This window comes from Chanos chanos, chromosome 14, assembly GCF_902362185.1.
Source record: "Chanos chanos chromosome 14, fChaCha1.1, whole genome shotgun sequence".
In the NCBI taxonomy this organism is placed as follows: domain Eukaryota; kingdom Metazoa; phylum Chordata; class Actinopteri; order Gonorynchiformes; family Chanidae; genus Chanos; species Chanos chanos.
In genome coordinates, this window is record NC_044508.1 from 5838024 (window position 1) to 5851215 (window position 13192).

General features: G+C 41.7%; 1 protein-coding gene across 1 annotated transcript in view; it reads right to left on the reverse strand.

Moving 5' to 3' along the window:
- pappab (pregnancy-associated plasma protein A, pappalysin 1b) overlaps positions 1-12715 on the reverse strand; it is a 55096-nt gene extending 42381 nt beyond the window's left edge. Inside the window, exons 1-2 of the mRNA XM_030791667.1 lie at positions 12322-12715; positions 5867-6950 (exon numbers count right to left, since the gene is read on the reverse strand). Of these exons, the coding sequence (XP_030647527.1) occupies positions 5867-6950; positions 12322-12715 (1478 nt within the window). The remainder of the gene's footprint in view (positions 1-5866; positions 6951-12321) is intronic.
- Between the last annotated feature and the right edge of the window lie 477 nt (positions 12716-13192).

The following is a 13192-nucleotide window of genomic DNA, read 5'->3' on the forward strand; positions in this document are numbered from 1 at the left end:
AAAACTGCATAGCGTTGAATTACACATCACGGTATGGAGCACTGGGAGAATATATCTTAAAGAATGTGAACTACGCAATGCATAATTCAGTATTTGCTGACAAGTATGGTATTTCAGACTTAAAAATCCACCTCTTTTGTCCTTACTATCCCTGTTGAGCCCCCCCCCTATTCCTTTCAAGCCCTTGGAAAAATGCTGAAACCCAAAAAAAGGGAAAACATCCCATGTTTTTCCACATAGAACCCCCCCCGCCCCCCACACACACACACACACACACACACACACACCCCTCCCCAAGCCTTACCGCCGATAAACATTCTAAACTCCATTTTTCTTCTTCACAGCAACATCTGTTGTCCAGCATTTAAGGGACAAATCAAACACTTGGGTCTATTCTAACAAACACAGAGTGTCGATTGGCAGCTGTGTTACAAGAGGGTGCTCTTTTCTCTGCCCTGTTTTATGATGTATTAGTCTACAGTCACATTGAACAGTACGATTACCGTTTTCCCCGTGTGGAATTTTGATATATACTTCAGACTGCTGCCTTGAATTTCCCAAGACTCTTCTCACCGTTGTAAATTAAGCAGGGTTACAAATCCAACATTAATCCCTTTGTCAGACAATCATTCAAACTTTTAAACAATTCCAACAGTCATGAAGGATTGGCAGTGAGAAACCTAATACCGCAACTCTCTAAAGAATTTTTGTTGGGGTTAACAGTCGCTATGACAGCCTAAAAAACAATAAAAGTTAATACCATACTCATTCTCGAAATGCTATCGTCTTTAACTGTAAAGTAACAAAAACTAACCTTTCCCTGTTTCCCAATTACTAGTCTCAGAGGAGTGGTGATACTGTCACAGTGATCTGTGTAAATGTGCGGCCTATCTGTGATCTGCAGGGCAGAAAATTGATGATTAGCCGTGGTGATGGTGTTACAACCCTGAGCAGCTGTCTCCGTGCAGCAGTAAACAGGGAGACGCTACTTGTGTGGTACACAGCTCTGTTGTCTCGGGTACTCCTCAAAAGAACAAAATATTTTAATACTTCAGTGTCATTAGAGGGAAGCTTAGACCATGTACCCCCTCCCCCCCCAAATCTCCACCAAAGGAAAAAGAAATGATTTTGAACATTTGGTATGTTAGGTCAAAAAGTACAACTTTGAGAGTTTCATTTCCATAATATTTTGAATGACAGCCTAATAAATTCATATGGATGGAGATGTCTGGATCCTCTGTTTCTTAATGGACTTCAAATGACCTAAAATGTGACCCTCTCTCTCTCTCTCTCTCTCTTTCTCTCTCTCTCTCTCTTTCTTTGGGATCTCTTTCTTTGGGACCTGTTTCATTTGGAGAGAGAAAGAAACACCCCCACTGTAAATTGTACTGTACGATACAAATTCACTACTTTGGCCTGGTCTTGTCATTACCTTCCTAGTTCCCAATGCCTGTTACTGCACACACTGTCTCCTGAACCTCTGTCTCATGCACACTTTCATCCACAGTTCTAAGGTTTATCTTGGCTTCGCCTGTCCTGAGATTGTACCAGACTCGTAACCCAGTGAACGACCTCCTTTTGGAAAGGTCGATTAAAGCTAACTTGCAAAGAAAAAAAAAAAATAAAAACATGGAAAAAAGCTACATATCACCGCATTTAGAGATTTGGGCCGCTCATAAGGGATTATACCGGGCAATGACGCCATCTTCTAGAAAAGCATGAAGCGTGGAGCCAGTACACAAGGAAGGCTTTATCGAACGATAGCAGAGGTCAGCTCGTGAAAACAGGGAAGCTTGCTCAAGGGACGCACCAATGGAGACCAGCTGATATAAGGTTTCCTTCTTAATAATTTCAGGAATTTCATTATTTCCTATGAAAATATTTGGCTGGCTTTTTGGCTGTGTAGAAAGAAGGGGGGGTAAAAACGAAAAAAAAAAAAGGGGGGGGGGGTCAGTGAGTTTAATGGCGGTTGAACGAGTAAGCGATGGATCGAGTGCAGAAAAAAAAAAAAAAAAACAGCCCCGGCTTTTAATAAAAGTTCCACTACTGTAGGTCAGAGCCACGTAATCTGAGTTCAATTAAGTCTAATCCATGGGTTCAACTGTAAAGACTCAACACGAATCAGATGTGGATGCAGGCCTACTACAAAAACAGCGGGCCAAAGTTTGCTTGCATTAGACCAAAGTATGCCGGCAGCAGCGGCGGCCAATGCTTTTGTATTGCACGGGGGCAGCAGTACAAAAGCATTTAGGAGAAGGCAGTTGTTTTGGTCCCGCTCTTCGAGCAGAGACAGAGAAGCAGACAACACACGGCCTCCAAAGCTCTTAAACTTGTCCTAAGTGATTCAGTCTGTAAATTCTATCCATAGGAGAAACTGTCTAGACAGCTTTTTCAATCCCCCCTTTTTTTCATGCTTTGCATAAACAAAAGGAAAAGGGACAGAGATGAACCTCCTTGAGTAATGGAACTGGAATAAGGGTTGGGGGAAGGGGGGTTATTGCTGGCAGGTGGTCAAAAAGTTAATACAGTTCTGATTACCGTTAAAAGAACAGAGTTTCTAGATATGATAGAATAAGAGAGAAGGTTTGGGGGGTTCACTAAATGCAGATGTCGCTGCAAATCAATTCCGCGTGAGCGGACGCGGAGTACTCTAACCGGCCTTGTTGATGCATTCATATTTAATGCATATTAAATGCATGATTACAGGACCATCCATTTACACCCATGCATTATTCATCGGAATCCATAAATGTAAGAAAAACGTACAAACGTATCACATGTGGCTCACGTAGGGCCACCGGTATGTTGGCATGGCGATAGTCGCCGACGTAAGCCCCACAGTGTCCTTCCGGGGGAACATCTGGGGAGTTCATCAATCACTCATTCCTTATGGACTGATGAGTTTTATGGACACATCAGGAAAATTCAGTGGGGAAAAAAAGATTAAAGTAAGTGATTCATTGATTCTTGACATTTTTACATCAAAAAAATGACCCTAATGACCCTTCTGCTTCGAACATGAGGAATCTATGAGAGAGTCTACTCATGTATATGTGTCTGTGTGTGTATGTATGTATGTGCATGTGTGTGTGTGTGTGTATTTGTCTTTATGCACTGGGAGCACAACACAAGACTGTCAGTCTCTATGAAGGCCTCAACTCCCCTCACAGTCATTACTGCCTGAAGAACTTTAGAATGTCCTCATCTTCAAAGTGAGATGTAGAAAAGGAATCTGGCATAGAGTATAGGAATCTTCAAATCTCTGCATTGGAAGGTCTGTCGGAGGGCCTAACACACACACACACACACACACACACACACACACACTCACACACACACCCAAACGAATTCACTCTCGTCACAACAGCCCGCTAAAAGGCTACTTAATCGCTGCCACTAAAGAAGAGGAAATCCCCTCTGTACCCGAAGGGATTAGCCACGGCTTTAGTCCTCCTCCGGCTTCCAGGCAGTGGGCCTCCAATCCTATGAAGTGTGAATGAGAGTGAGGGACAGGTACCAGTGCTTAAGGGGTAACAGGTGCTTTTACTAGCAAGTCATAAGCCTTTAAATAGAGGTACTAAGACTTTTCTCTCTGTCCCTCTCTCTCTCTCTCGCTCTCTCTCTCTCTCACTTCTAATCCACAATTAGGTAATGCCACTCAGATCTTCAAGGTTTTTTGTGAGTCGAGAGGCTCTGATTTAGAGACTTTTGCATGACACTATTGTAAGGCCATGCGGGCTGTTCGTGTGTTCAATCCTTATTGGCTCTCAGAGAAAACAAATAACAGTGAGGCTGTGAGAGAGTAAAAGAACATCACTGTGTCTTGTAAATGGACCAAGGGAAAACAAACAGGGCCAACGCGTGCTTTTGGCACTATGATGTGAGTTAGTCCTGAGTTTCTTTCCCATGTATTCCCTTCATTTTCTGGCATTCTGTCATTCTGCTTGTCCTCCTTGCTAAATGAATACACAACTTGATCAGTATCAAAGGACATAATAATTTATATGATTTACTGAGAGATCTTTAAACAAGTCTTATTTCTCTTGTGTCTGCAAGTAACAAGAATCCACATGCTAAGTGTCTTAAATCATTAAGGTTCAAAAACATAGCTTGAAATCTCTTTATCAGATGGATCTGTGATAAAAACAACAGCATGTCGCAGATTTAAAACCCTTGAAAAAAAATTACAGTTGACCATGTGAGATTCATATTTGTGGAAGTTTCTCTGAAGCTTTCAAATCCATTGTTTTGTACTTGCGCAACTCATTGTTCACGCATAGTTGTCCAATCAAAAAGGAATGTAAAATCATTTTGTTATGCAGCCTTCAGGCAAAGTACTCCAGACATACCACCATCAAATCAAAACAAGCAACAAGTTGAACAGTTTATCTCTTTCTTTTAAAGACACACACACACACTAACACACACACATATTCATGTCAGAGATGAGGCAAGAGACCTTTATGTAATTGAATGCTTTGTTGTTTACTTACCTGTCTTACTAATCAAAAACCTATTGCCAAACATGCCTTCAGGTGATGGTTTTGGACAAGGTAGGATTTGTCAGTTTCTCTTTGTCAGCCAGTTGACTTGAACCCAGAATCAAAACTGTCCAATAGGAGAGTATTTAAGAAAACTATTTGGCAATCTTTGTGTTTTGTGACCTAAGTTATCTGGCTAACTGAGAAATTCCACTTTAAGAAATATCTCCTCATTGTTTGCTTAAAAAAAGAAGTTATTCAAAAATAGCAACAAAACCTCAACACTTAAACAAAACACTGATTACTGTATTTCCCCCTTAGTTGAAACAACAGTTGAAACCTAAGAGCATGGCTGGAATATTAAGGTTCAGTCACTGTAAAGTATGCCCTGGCAGAAATGACCTTAGTTAACCTTTACATGCACTGCTTAGTTTCGTTTACTGTGGCTAGCCAAATAAACCCCACAGTTCTTTAATGCGTGCTCAAGACCCTTCAGAGAAAACCAGTGTAGACAAATAAGAGGAGGACTGCTGCTCTGTTGAACAAGACATCTCACAAGTACTCAAAAGCAATTTTACCCACTTTTTGCAAATTTTTAGTACGTACTTCCCCTAACCTCCAGCCCTGTCCACTATCCTAAAGCCCCCATTTACCCACCAGACCCCCCCCCCCCCACCACCACCACCACCACTTCAGTATATTTTTGGAAAATTTCTGCTTCTGAATAACACTCCCAAAAGAGATACTGCTACTATAAGTAACAGTGTTGGAGATCTTACTATGAAACATAATTGCTTTCTCAGTCGTCCAGGGGGGAAAATAGTTTCCATTCCCACTTACTCTATATCAATCCCTTTTTATAAGGCCTCGAAAAAATAGGAAAACTATGTCCGCAATCTCTTCTTTCTTTCCATGCGGTTATTAAGAGAACAATTTGTTTCATCCACAGAGCGACAAGGGATTGGTCGACAGGCTTTGGAATGAATGCCAAAATGGACTGCAGGGATCCATTGTGTGGGTTCAAACATAAAGGGCTCTGGAACTCACTGAGAACAGCAAAACACAGGCTGCAGTCATCCCAGTCTGACCACAGAAACCAACACATACACTCACATGCACATGCATATCTGGCTCGTAGTCTTGTTATTTTTTTCCATATGACTCTTATTTTTGTCGATAGTATTCCTGTTAGTATTAGTAGCATCTGTTTTATAAAATGCTTTAAACTCATGTGTGGCTGATGTGGAAATATATATAAATTACATTGGGTATTATCACTGCAACTGTATGTGTCACTATTAAGTTCGTTTTGGGACAATAAAATGTATGCAGAAAATGAGATCAGAAACATTTCACAGATGCTAAAGAAACGGAATGGAACTAACCTGTACGGGGATGCAGGATTAAAACAGGTCTTGGTGACGTCTGTAGTATTAGGGTTGCAGCAGTCCCCGTAATCGTAATAGAAGTTATCCCAATTACATTCAGGGTCACAGACTCCATTCCCTTGCTTGTACTCTGGGCAACTAGCTGTTTGACGCCTGCAGTATCCGGCGTCAAAGCCAGTAAGAGTGTGGTTGCATTCTGGGTCACATTCCTCATCACCCACTTTGCTGATGTCGCAGTTGGCAAGCACCAGTCGATCTCTGAGCGAGGAGTTGTAAACGTTGTGGACCGTCCGTTCCCATGTGATGTTGTAGACACGAAAGGCCTCGTTCAAGTGCTGGTGCTGAAGGCTGATTTGGTGGTCAGTAACAGTAGGCCGCCGTCCCTCATCGTCATAAACGTTGATCACCCGGTAACGCACCGTCTTGGGCTTGCGGAAGCTCCAGTATTGATTGTAGTTTGTGATCACTTGGACGTTATCGCAGATCGTCTGACCACATGGTGGGGGGTCTAGCGACGTGTCCATGGATGCCCCCAGGTTCACAGTTCCAGGCCGGTCGGAGAACTCCACCTCGGGGTAACTGCCATCTTTCACGCTCAACCACTTCCTAAAGGTGGTTTCAAAATTCTCATGGACCACTAACTGGGAGAGGTCATCTGGATCGTCAGGGATATGACCTCGCATGTACCCGATGATCTCACGCTGTGTCAAGGCCCGACGCCATAGGCTCAGGTGTTCCAGGGTTCCGCGGTAGTTATGGTTGAGGGCATTCCCGCCAACCATCAACACCTTGCACTTCTTGGTGAGCGGGCTAAAGATCTCACCTGATTGGTCCCTGCTGACGCCCACCTGAGCTCCATTCACAAACAGCTTCATGTGGAAGCCGTTGTACGTCACTGCCAAGTGGGACCAGTGGTTGGGCCAGTAGGGTGCATTGGAGGTAATGGTGGTGACTTTGTGGGCCCGGTCTGTCTTGAGAGAGAAAAAAAGACGTGGATCCCGGTTGCCTTGGTCACTCATCACCCTGATTCCGACAAGCCAGCCTCGGTCGCTGGAGGCGTAGAAGCATTTATCATACAGACCTGAAAACCAGACAAAGGCCCAAGTGAGTTCTAGATCATGTTTTATCACAATCTGAGGGCAAGACTGTTAATTTAAGGCAGCTGGGCTACCTTACTTGACAAGACCAAATTGGCTCTATGACTCTGGGACCACTGTAAATTAAATCTGGGATTGTTTGGCTGAGATGCAAGCTGACAGGTGTTGACCCTTCAAGTTCTAGAGCAGAGTAGAATAGAACCTGTTTTGACTGATAAATGACTATTCAACAAGTGGTGTTCTGAAGCTTGCTAAACAATTGTTTGAGAATACTACACGCCATATATGTGTTGTAATCTGGCAGAAGATGGGAAAACTGGAGATGTTACACAGTTCCCATGGTAGGGTCTCTCACCGCTGCCTAGTCCAAGGACTACAAGGCTAAAAGAAGCCATCTGCTAACAATCAGGTCCTAACAGTGTGGTCTTAGATCAACAGAGCAAAGGTTACATGAACTTTCAGTCTATTTTCTTGAAATGTTTCACGACTGAAGGGGGAAGTTAAAAATCAGGAATGGTTCTTTTTTGGCAAAGAGGACCTTTGTTATCATAGGGGCACCCAAATCCTCCTTTCCTGTTTCGCTTGGAAAGCGTCCGTTCGGTTCAGAGAGGTAATGTGTTCTTACATCCAATCGGAATGTTTCGCTTCATAATCCACTTCGAAAGAGAGAGCGAAGAAGCAAGCAAGCGTGAAATGTGTAGCACTAGGTTAGTGGTGCTATGCTTCAGAATAAAGACCAGTGTGTGTAAGTACCCATTCACGTTTTTTTTTTTTTTTTTTAACATATTCTGTTGTGGCACACTGTATGTATCCGAAACCAAAAGAGTAACACTCCAAAAAAGGACGTATTGTATATTTATTTCAAATCACATGTGTTCCCAAACACCATTTAGCAACTTCTCTTTAACGGTGCACAATAAAAGAAATGGAACACAGTAGTAGGAGAGTGTTATGTAGCACATGGATGAGATTTGCCTCGAGTCTGAGGGAGAGAGGGCTGAGTTTTAGATCTGTAGCACGGTGAGGTTTACCTAGCATGCCTCTCTCCATGTGTGGAATCCCCTCTCTATTCTCGCACGGCTGTGAGAAGTGTGTTTGCTAGAAGTAATTGGTGAAAATCATGTCGGGCAAATAAGCAGTAAAACGTTGCCACGGCAGCAGGGGAAAAATATCAGCATTTGTTATGAAACTACGCGTTTCATGGCACGTACTTGGCCGAAACAGGTTTAGCATAAATCATTTACATTTAAAGTCATTCATAAATTCCGAAGCTTAAGAAACATAGCTCTTTTTTGTCATGAAAAGAGAAAATGTGAGAAACTGGTTCCAAACTTGATAGAAACTCTTTGAAGGTTGACTGAGAAAGCTTAATTGCAAATTGCTTCAACTTTTCTGACATGTACTGGACATGACGTAGAATAGCTCTTTTGCTTTGCCCACCACCAAGCACAGACTTTTCAGTGCAGGTAAGAGCCCCCTCGGAGTAAAGCGGACAGGGGCACACAAGAGCGTGCAGTTCGCTCGCACTCCTGTGTCGCTTGTGGTAACCGTGCCAGCATCCATAAAAATAAATTGTACCATAAAACCAAGGAAATTACAATCTGCGAAATCCTGGAATGAGACCACAAAGTGGCAAATAACAAACAGGTAAAAATCTTGCCAGCTCCTAACAGTAAAAGTGCATGGGGTTCCTGACAGGGAGGGAAACAGGGTAGTGCTTCTATACAAAGCCCAAATAAGACAAAATCGCAGCAATTACTGATTTTAGCATTTGGATCCATGGTATAAGTGAAAGAGCAATATATGCTCATTCAAAACCTCCTCTTTTATGTAATGGTTAAAAGTAAAGTCAGAGTCTAGAGGCTTTTTTTTTCATTTACAGGCCCAACCAAAGGAAATCTTCAAAGGAACAGACGTTATGCGAGAGAAATCTAGAAAATTCCAAGGAAGTCTATAGGTTCACATGGACTCCCATTGATTAGATCAAATCCTCATTTTGTCATGTGCCATATATAAGGATGCTTTAAACAGGCAAGTTGTATTCATGTGTTTGTTCTCGTGCCAGGATGTTTAAGATGTGAAACAACTTAAAACATGCTCTCTTCTGATTGGCTGGTTTATCCACTTGAGGGGCCTCCATTGCCCCATTATCCAGCACCATGGACAGGGAATCAGAAAGTGAGCACAGCGAAATGGATGACACTGGATCAACAACAGCCTGAAATTAGCTAAGCACCTTCCGGGTGTTCAGATAGTCGCACAGTGAATCGTTATATACAAGTTCTCAAATATCAGAACACTGATTCACTATGTGGAATCCCTGATTTAATCACTAATCACAAGTCTAGTCAGTTTGATACGTCCGCTCTTTACTAAATAAAGCCTTTATAACCATTACCACCTCTGATTTCCGTCGATTTTTACGAGTTTCCCTAAATGTGTACTAGTGCGGTTCAACGCCCAACATCACACTGCCACTGGATCACGGACATTTGTAGATGGTTATGCTAATGGCATTAGCAGTCACACTTTTATCACCCTTGACAGCTTTAGTTTTTTGGGGGGGGGGGGGGGGGGTTTCAGCCTCTAGCGGGATCATGTAATGGTTACAAACATGTTGTGTTGCAACATGAAGCTGCTGGACGCACACACATGAACATGAACGTTGGATGTATACACATCTGTCAGAGACAAAGGGATGAGGCTGAGGGATATAGCTGCAGTACTGAGCAAGTTCCAACAGAACAATATTTACTGTTTCGGGGGCTTTTCCTGGTGGTTATTCTGGCTGCGGTTGTACTTTCACAAAACTAGACAGCAACACACAAAATAAATAAATAAATAAATAAATACATAAATAACTGTGCAAGGCGCAAAATTCATGGCTTATTTAGCCCACCAGAACTACTTCTTACACTAATGAGAAGGTGTTGTCTGGTAAATTAAAACAATACCAACTTTCAAACAAGGCAAACTTATTGATTAAATATGTCTGAGAACAGCTGTGCTTGACAGTCTGCAATTAAATAAATGTCAAGGATGAATTATGGAGAGACTAAACATAAGCACGTGTTCCGTCCTTTCTGGAGATGCACAAATGAGTCTAAATTTCTTTTCCCACCAATTTTTTTTTTCTGAATAGGTTTATTTGACTTTTCAGAGTTGCAGCAGCCACAGAAACTCTTCCAGCGCCCCCTCGTTGCTCGGCAATGCTATTGTGACTTAATTGATTGTGTAGACACACAGGAAGAACACAGTGATTTCTGCCATGGTGACAAAGATCAGTTATGACATCACTTAGTGTTCCATACTGAATTTTAAGCAGTGAGCTACTTAAAGAGTTCTGGCAACAAATAAGCAATAGGCAATAAACAATAAATAACAAACAATGATGTTATTAGATATGAAGACCACATTTGTCACGTTTATGATGATATTCCTGGCAGTTTTCTACAGCTGAAACTATCGCCTATACACTTCATTAGTGGAAAACCGAGTTACAGTTTATCTTTTAATTAAACACTTTTTAATTAACCACTAAAATGGTAATAAGAGAGCTTTCTTTTAGAAAAATACTCATTTTGAACCATAATTATAAAATACATTTCATTCACATCAGTCTGACCAAAAAAGCTGAGTAGGTAGTATAAAATAGCTCGAGGCAAAAACGCCACGGCCAAAAATCTTTCCATCTCTCACTTAATCTGTCATCATAATGGCTACATATGAATATTTTGTTTCCTGTGGTCCCCTGGATGTGTCAGTCGGGCAAACTGAGGCTATGCAGACTCACAAGTTCGTGTGATTAACACGAAGACGTCACTCTATGCATGCTTGACCTGTGAATTCCGTCTCAGAAAGTATCATGATATCTTCATTCGTAACATAAACAAAATGCTGCTTCACGTCACGCATTCGTTCTTTTTCAAGTTTTAATTTTGACGTTCAGTACAGATTGCAGGGATACGTGCCGGACTACTCAGTTCTCATTACGCTGTGAAAGAGTATTACGCTCTCTGTTGGCAAGCGAGGGAATAAGACAAAAATAAAATATATTTGAAGGGAAAAAGCACCAAAAGCCATCACGCCCACTTACTACACTCCCCACGTAATAAAGACCATTCATATATTTCGTGACTTTGAACACCAAGCCATTGTCCAACTTCAGAACATTTACTGTCTGTCATCGTTACTCGGGAACCCTGCCTTTGCTCCTGTGCTGTGTTTCAAGATTCAGTCTCAGTTTCCAACATTTATAATGTATTCACTTTTAAATTTCGCCGTGACAGAAGTCAATTAAGGCTAAGTGCAAGTAGGCCTACGCGTGTAACACCTACTATGAAGGTCCTGTGAAAACGCTGCCCTTATCCACACAACTGTTTTCAAGGAATTGAAGGGTACCCTTCAGTCCGCTTAATTAGGGGGCGGTACACCACGTAAGGACACACATTATGCCTTAAAGAGCTTACGTGTTTGACGAGGACCCAAACAAGCTGAGAAGGTAATGCTTAGCACATTTTTTTTAGATCAGTGGTCACTGGACATATCCAAATATTTACTTTTTCTTGGTTATTCTGTGCCGTTCAAAATTGTGCCGCCCGTTTCATACATAAGATTTTAAAGTTGGCAAAAACATGCACGAATGTTTGATAACTTTGTTTTCTTTTTGGATAAAATGATATCACTTCGCAAACAACATCCAAGGGTCATCACCAGACACTGTCGCTCAGTGTCCTAAGGGAATACATGCAATGTAATTCGGCGAATAGACACGGGAAAAAACGAGACCAAACAAAACATTACGTTAATATCTTGTTTCCACTGCTAAACTAAGCGGTGTACGCAACACCATTCGACACTGCATCATATAACGGAACGCATTCCTGCATACGCTCACCGTTTGTTTGAATATGGTTACAAAAACTTTGGCGAATATCAAAAGCGAAAAGTGGTAAGGTAAATAAACGATGATCTGAAATAAAAAGTTAGAGTCAAAGATCAGTTAACGTCATATTTAAAAACAAGAGCGTTTGTTGGATCCAGTATCAAAGATCCGCATCACCTTACAGGCAACAATAAAAATGTGACATTCTACATGCCACGATACAATTTTTAGCTCTGAACATAAAAACTCACATTGAAAAAATACTAAGCTTTCCGTCAAGAATTTATGGAACATATCTCTAAATTGTCTGTAAGAATTAAAGTCAATACAGGTGAATAATGAATTTGGATAAAATAGCTGACATATTAATATCATGTCTTGGCGTCTAAGATATACTACATATTGCAGTTTACTAATAGCCTACACCATGAGTTTGTGAGACAGAATACGGGCAATAAAATAAATCGAACCTGCAATTACAGCAGGAGAACGTTGACCCCCTTCAGGTTTGATCCACATTTCCAGAGTAAAATTGCCCCGCGGTACCTCCACACCAGGTTTCAGACGTAGTTGGTCTCCTCTGCCGGTAAAGTAAACACTCTTTCGCCGACCTGGAGTGTTCTCACCAGCCTGAGAGGAACGAGAGTGCAGGGGAGGCGAGCGCCGATCCATCCCGGACAGAGAACGCTTGCCCCGAGGCAAACGTGTGGCACAAGCTCCTGGTAAGGTAGTTCTGGTTTCCCTAATGCGCACCAAGTCTCTTTTAGATCTCACCGTCCTACGAACAGTCCCGGACTCAGATCCCAAGCACATGATAAAAATCAAAAGGCATGGAAACCACGAGCAAAAAAGCAGAAGTTTCATTTTTCAAGTGGAGCAATAAGATTATATTCTTATGCAAAAAAAGGAGAATTCTCAAAACCTTAGTAACGTGCTTAAGATCTGTCCCGGTCTTCTGGTTTCACAAAAGCTTGTCAAGACACGGATTCTTCAGCAACCAAGAAAGCGATGCTGTCTTATTTTTTCCTTTATAATGTTAAGCCACGACCCCCTTGCCTTGCCCCTTTCAAAGACACTTCAACACGGATTGAGGGGGGGAAAGGAATATGTTAATTCATCCAAGTGCTCCACCTTCTCAATTGAATGGATCCCATTAAACTGGAAGGATGACTAAGTTGGTGATCAATCAATGTGGAGAGGTCAAAATCACTTCCCTTTCACTGTTCCCATAACCTAATTATAAATCTATTTCCAAAAACACACATTTTGTACACGTCACACTTTCACTGACTTTTCTGCTTTTATGCAGTAATGTAATGTAGTTAATAAAATGTAATGACA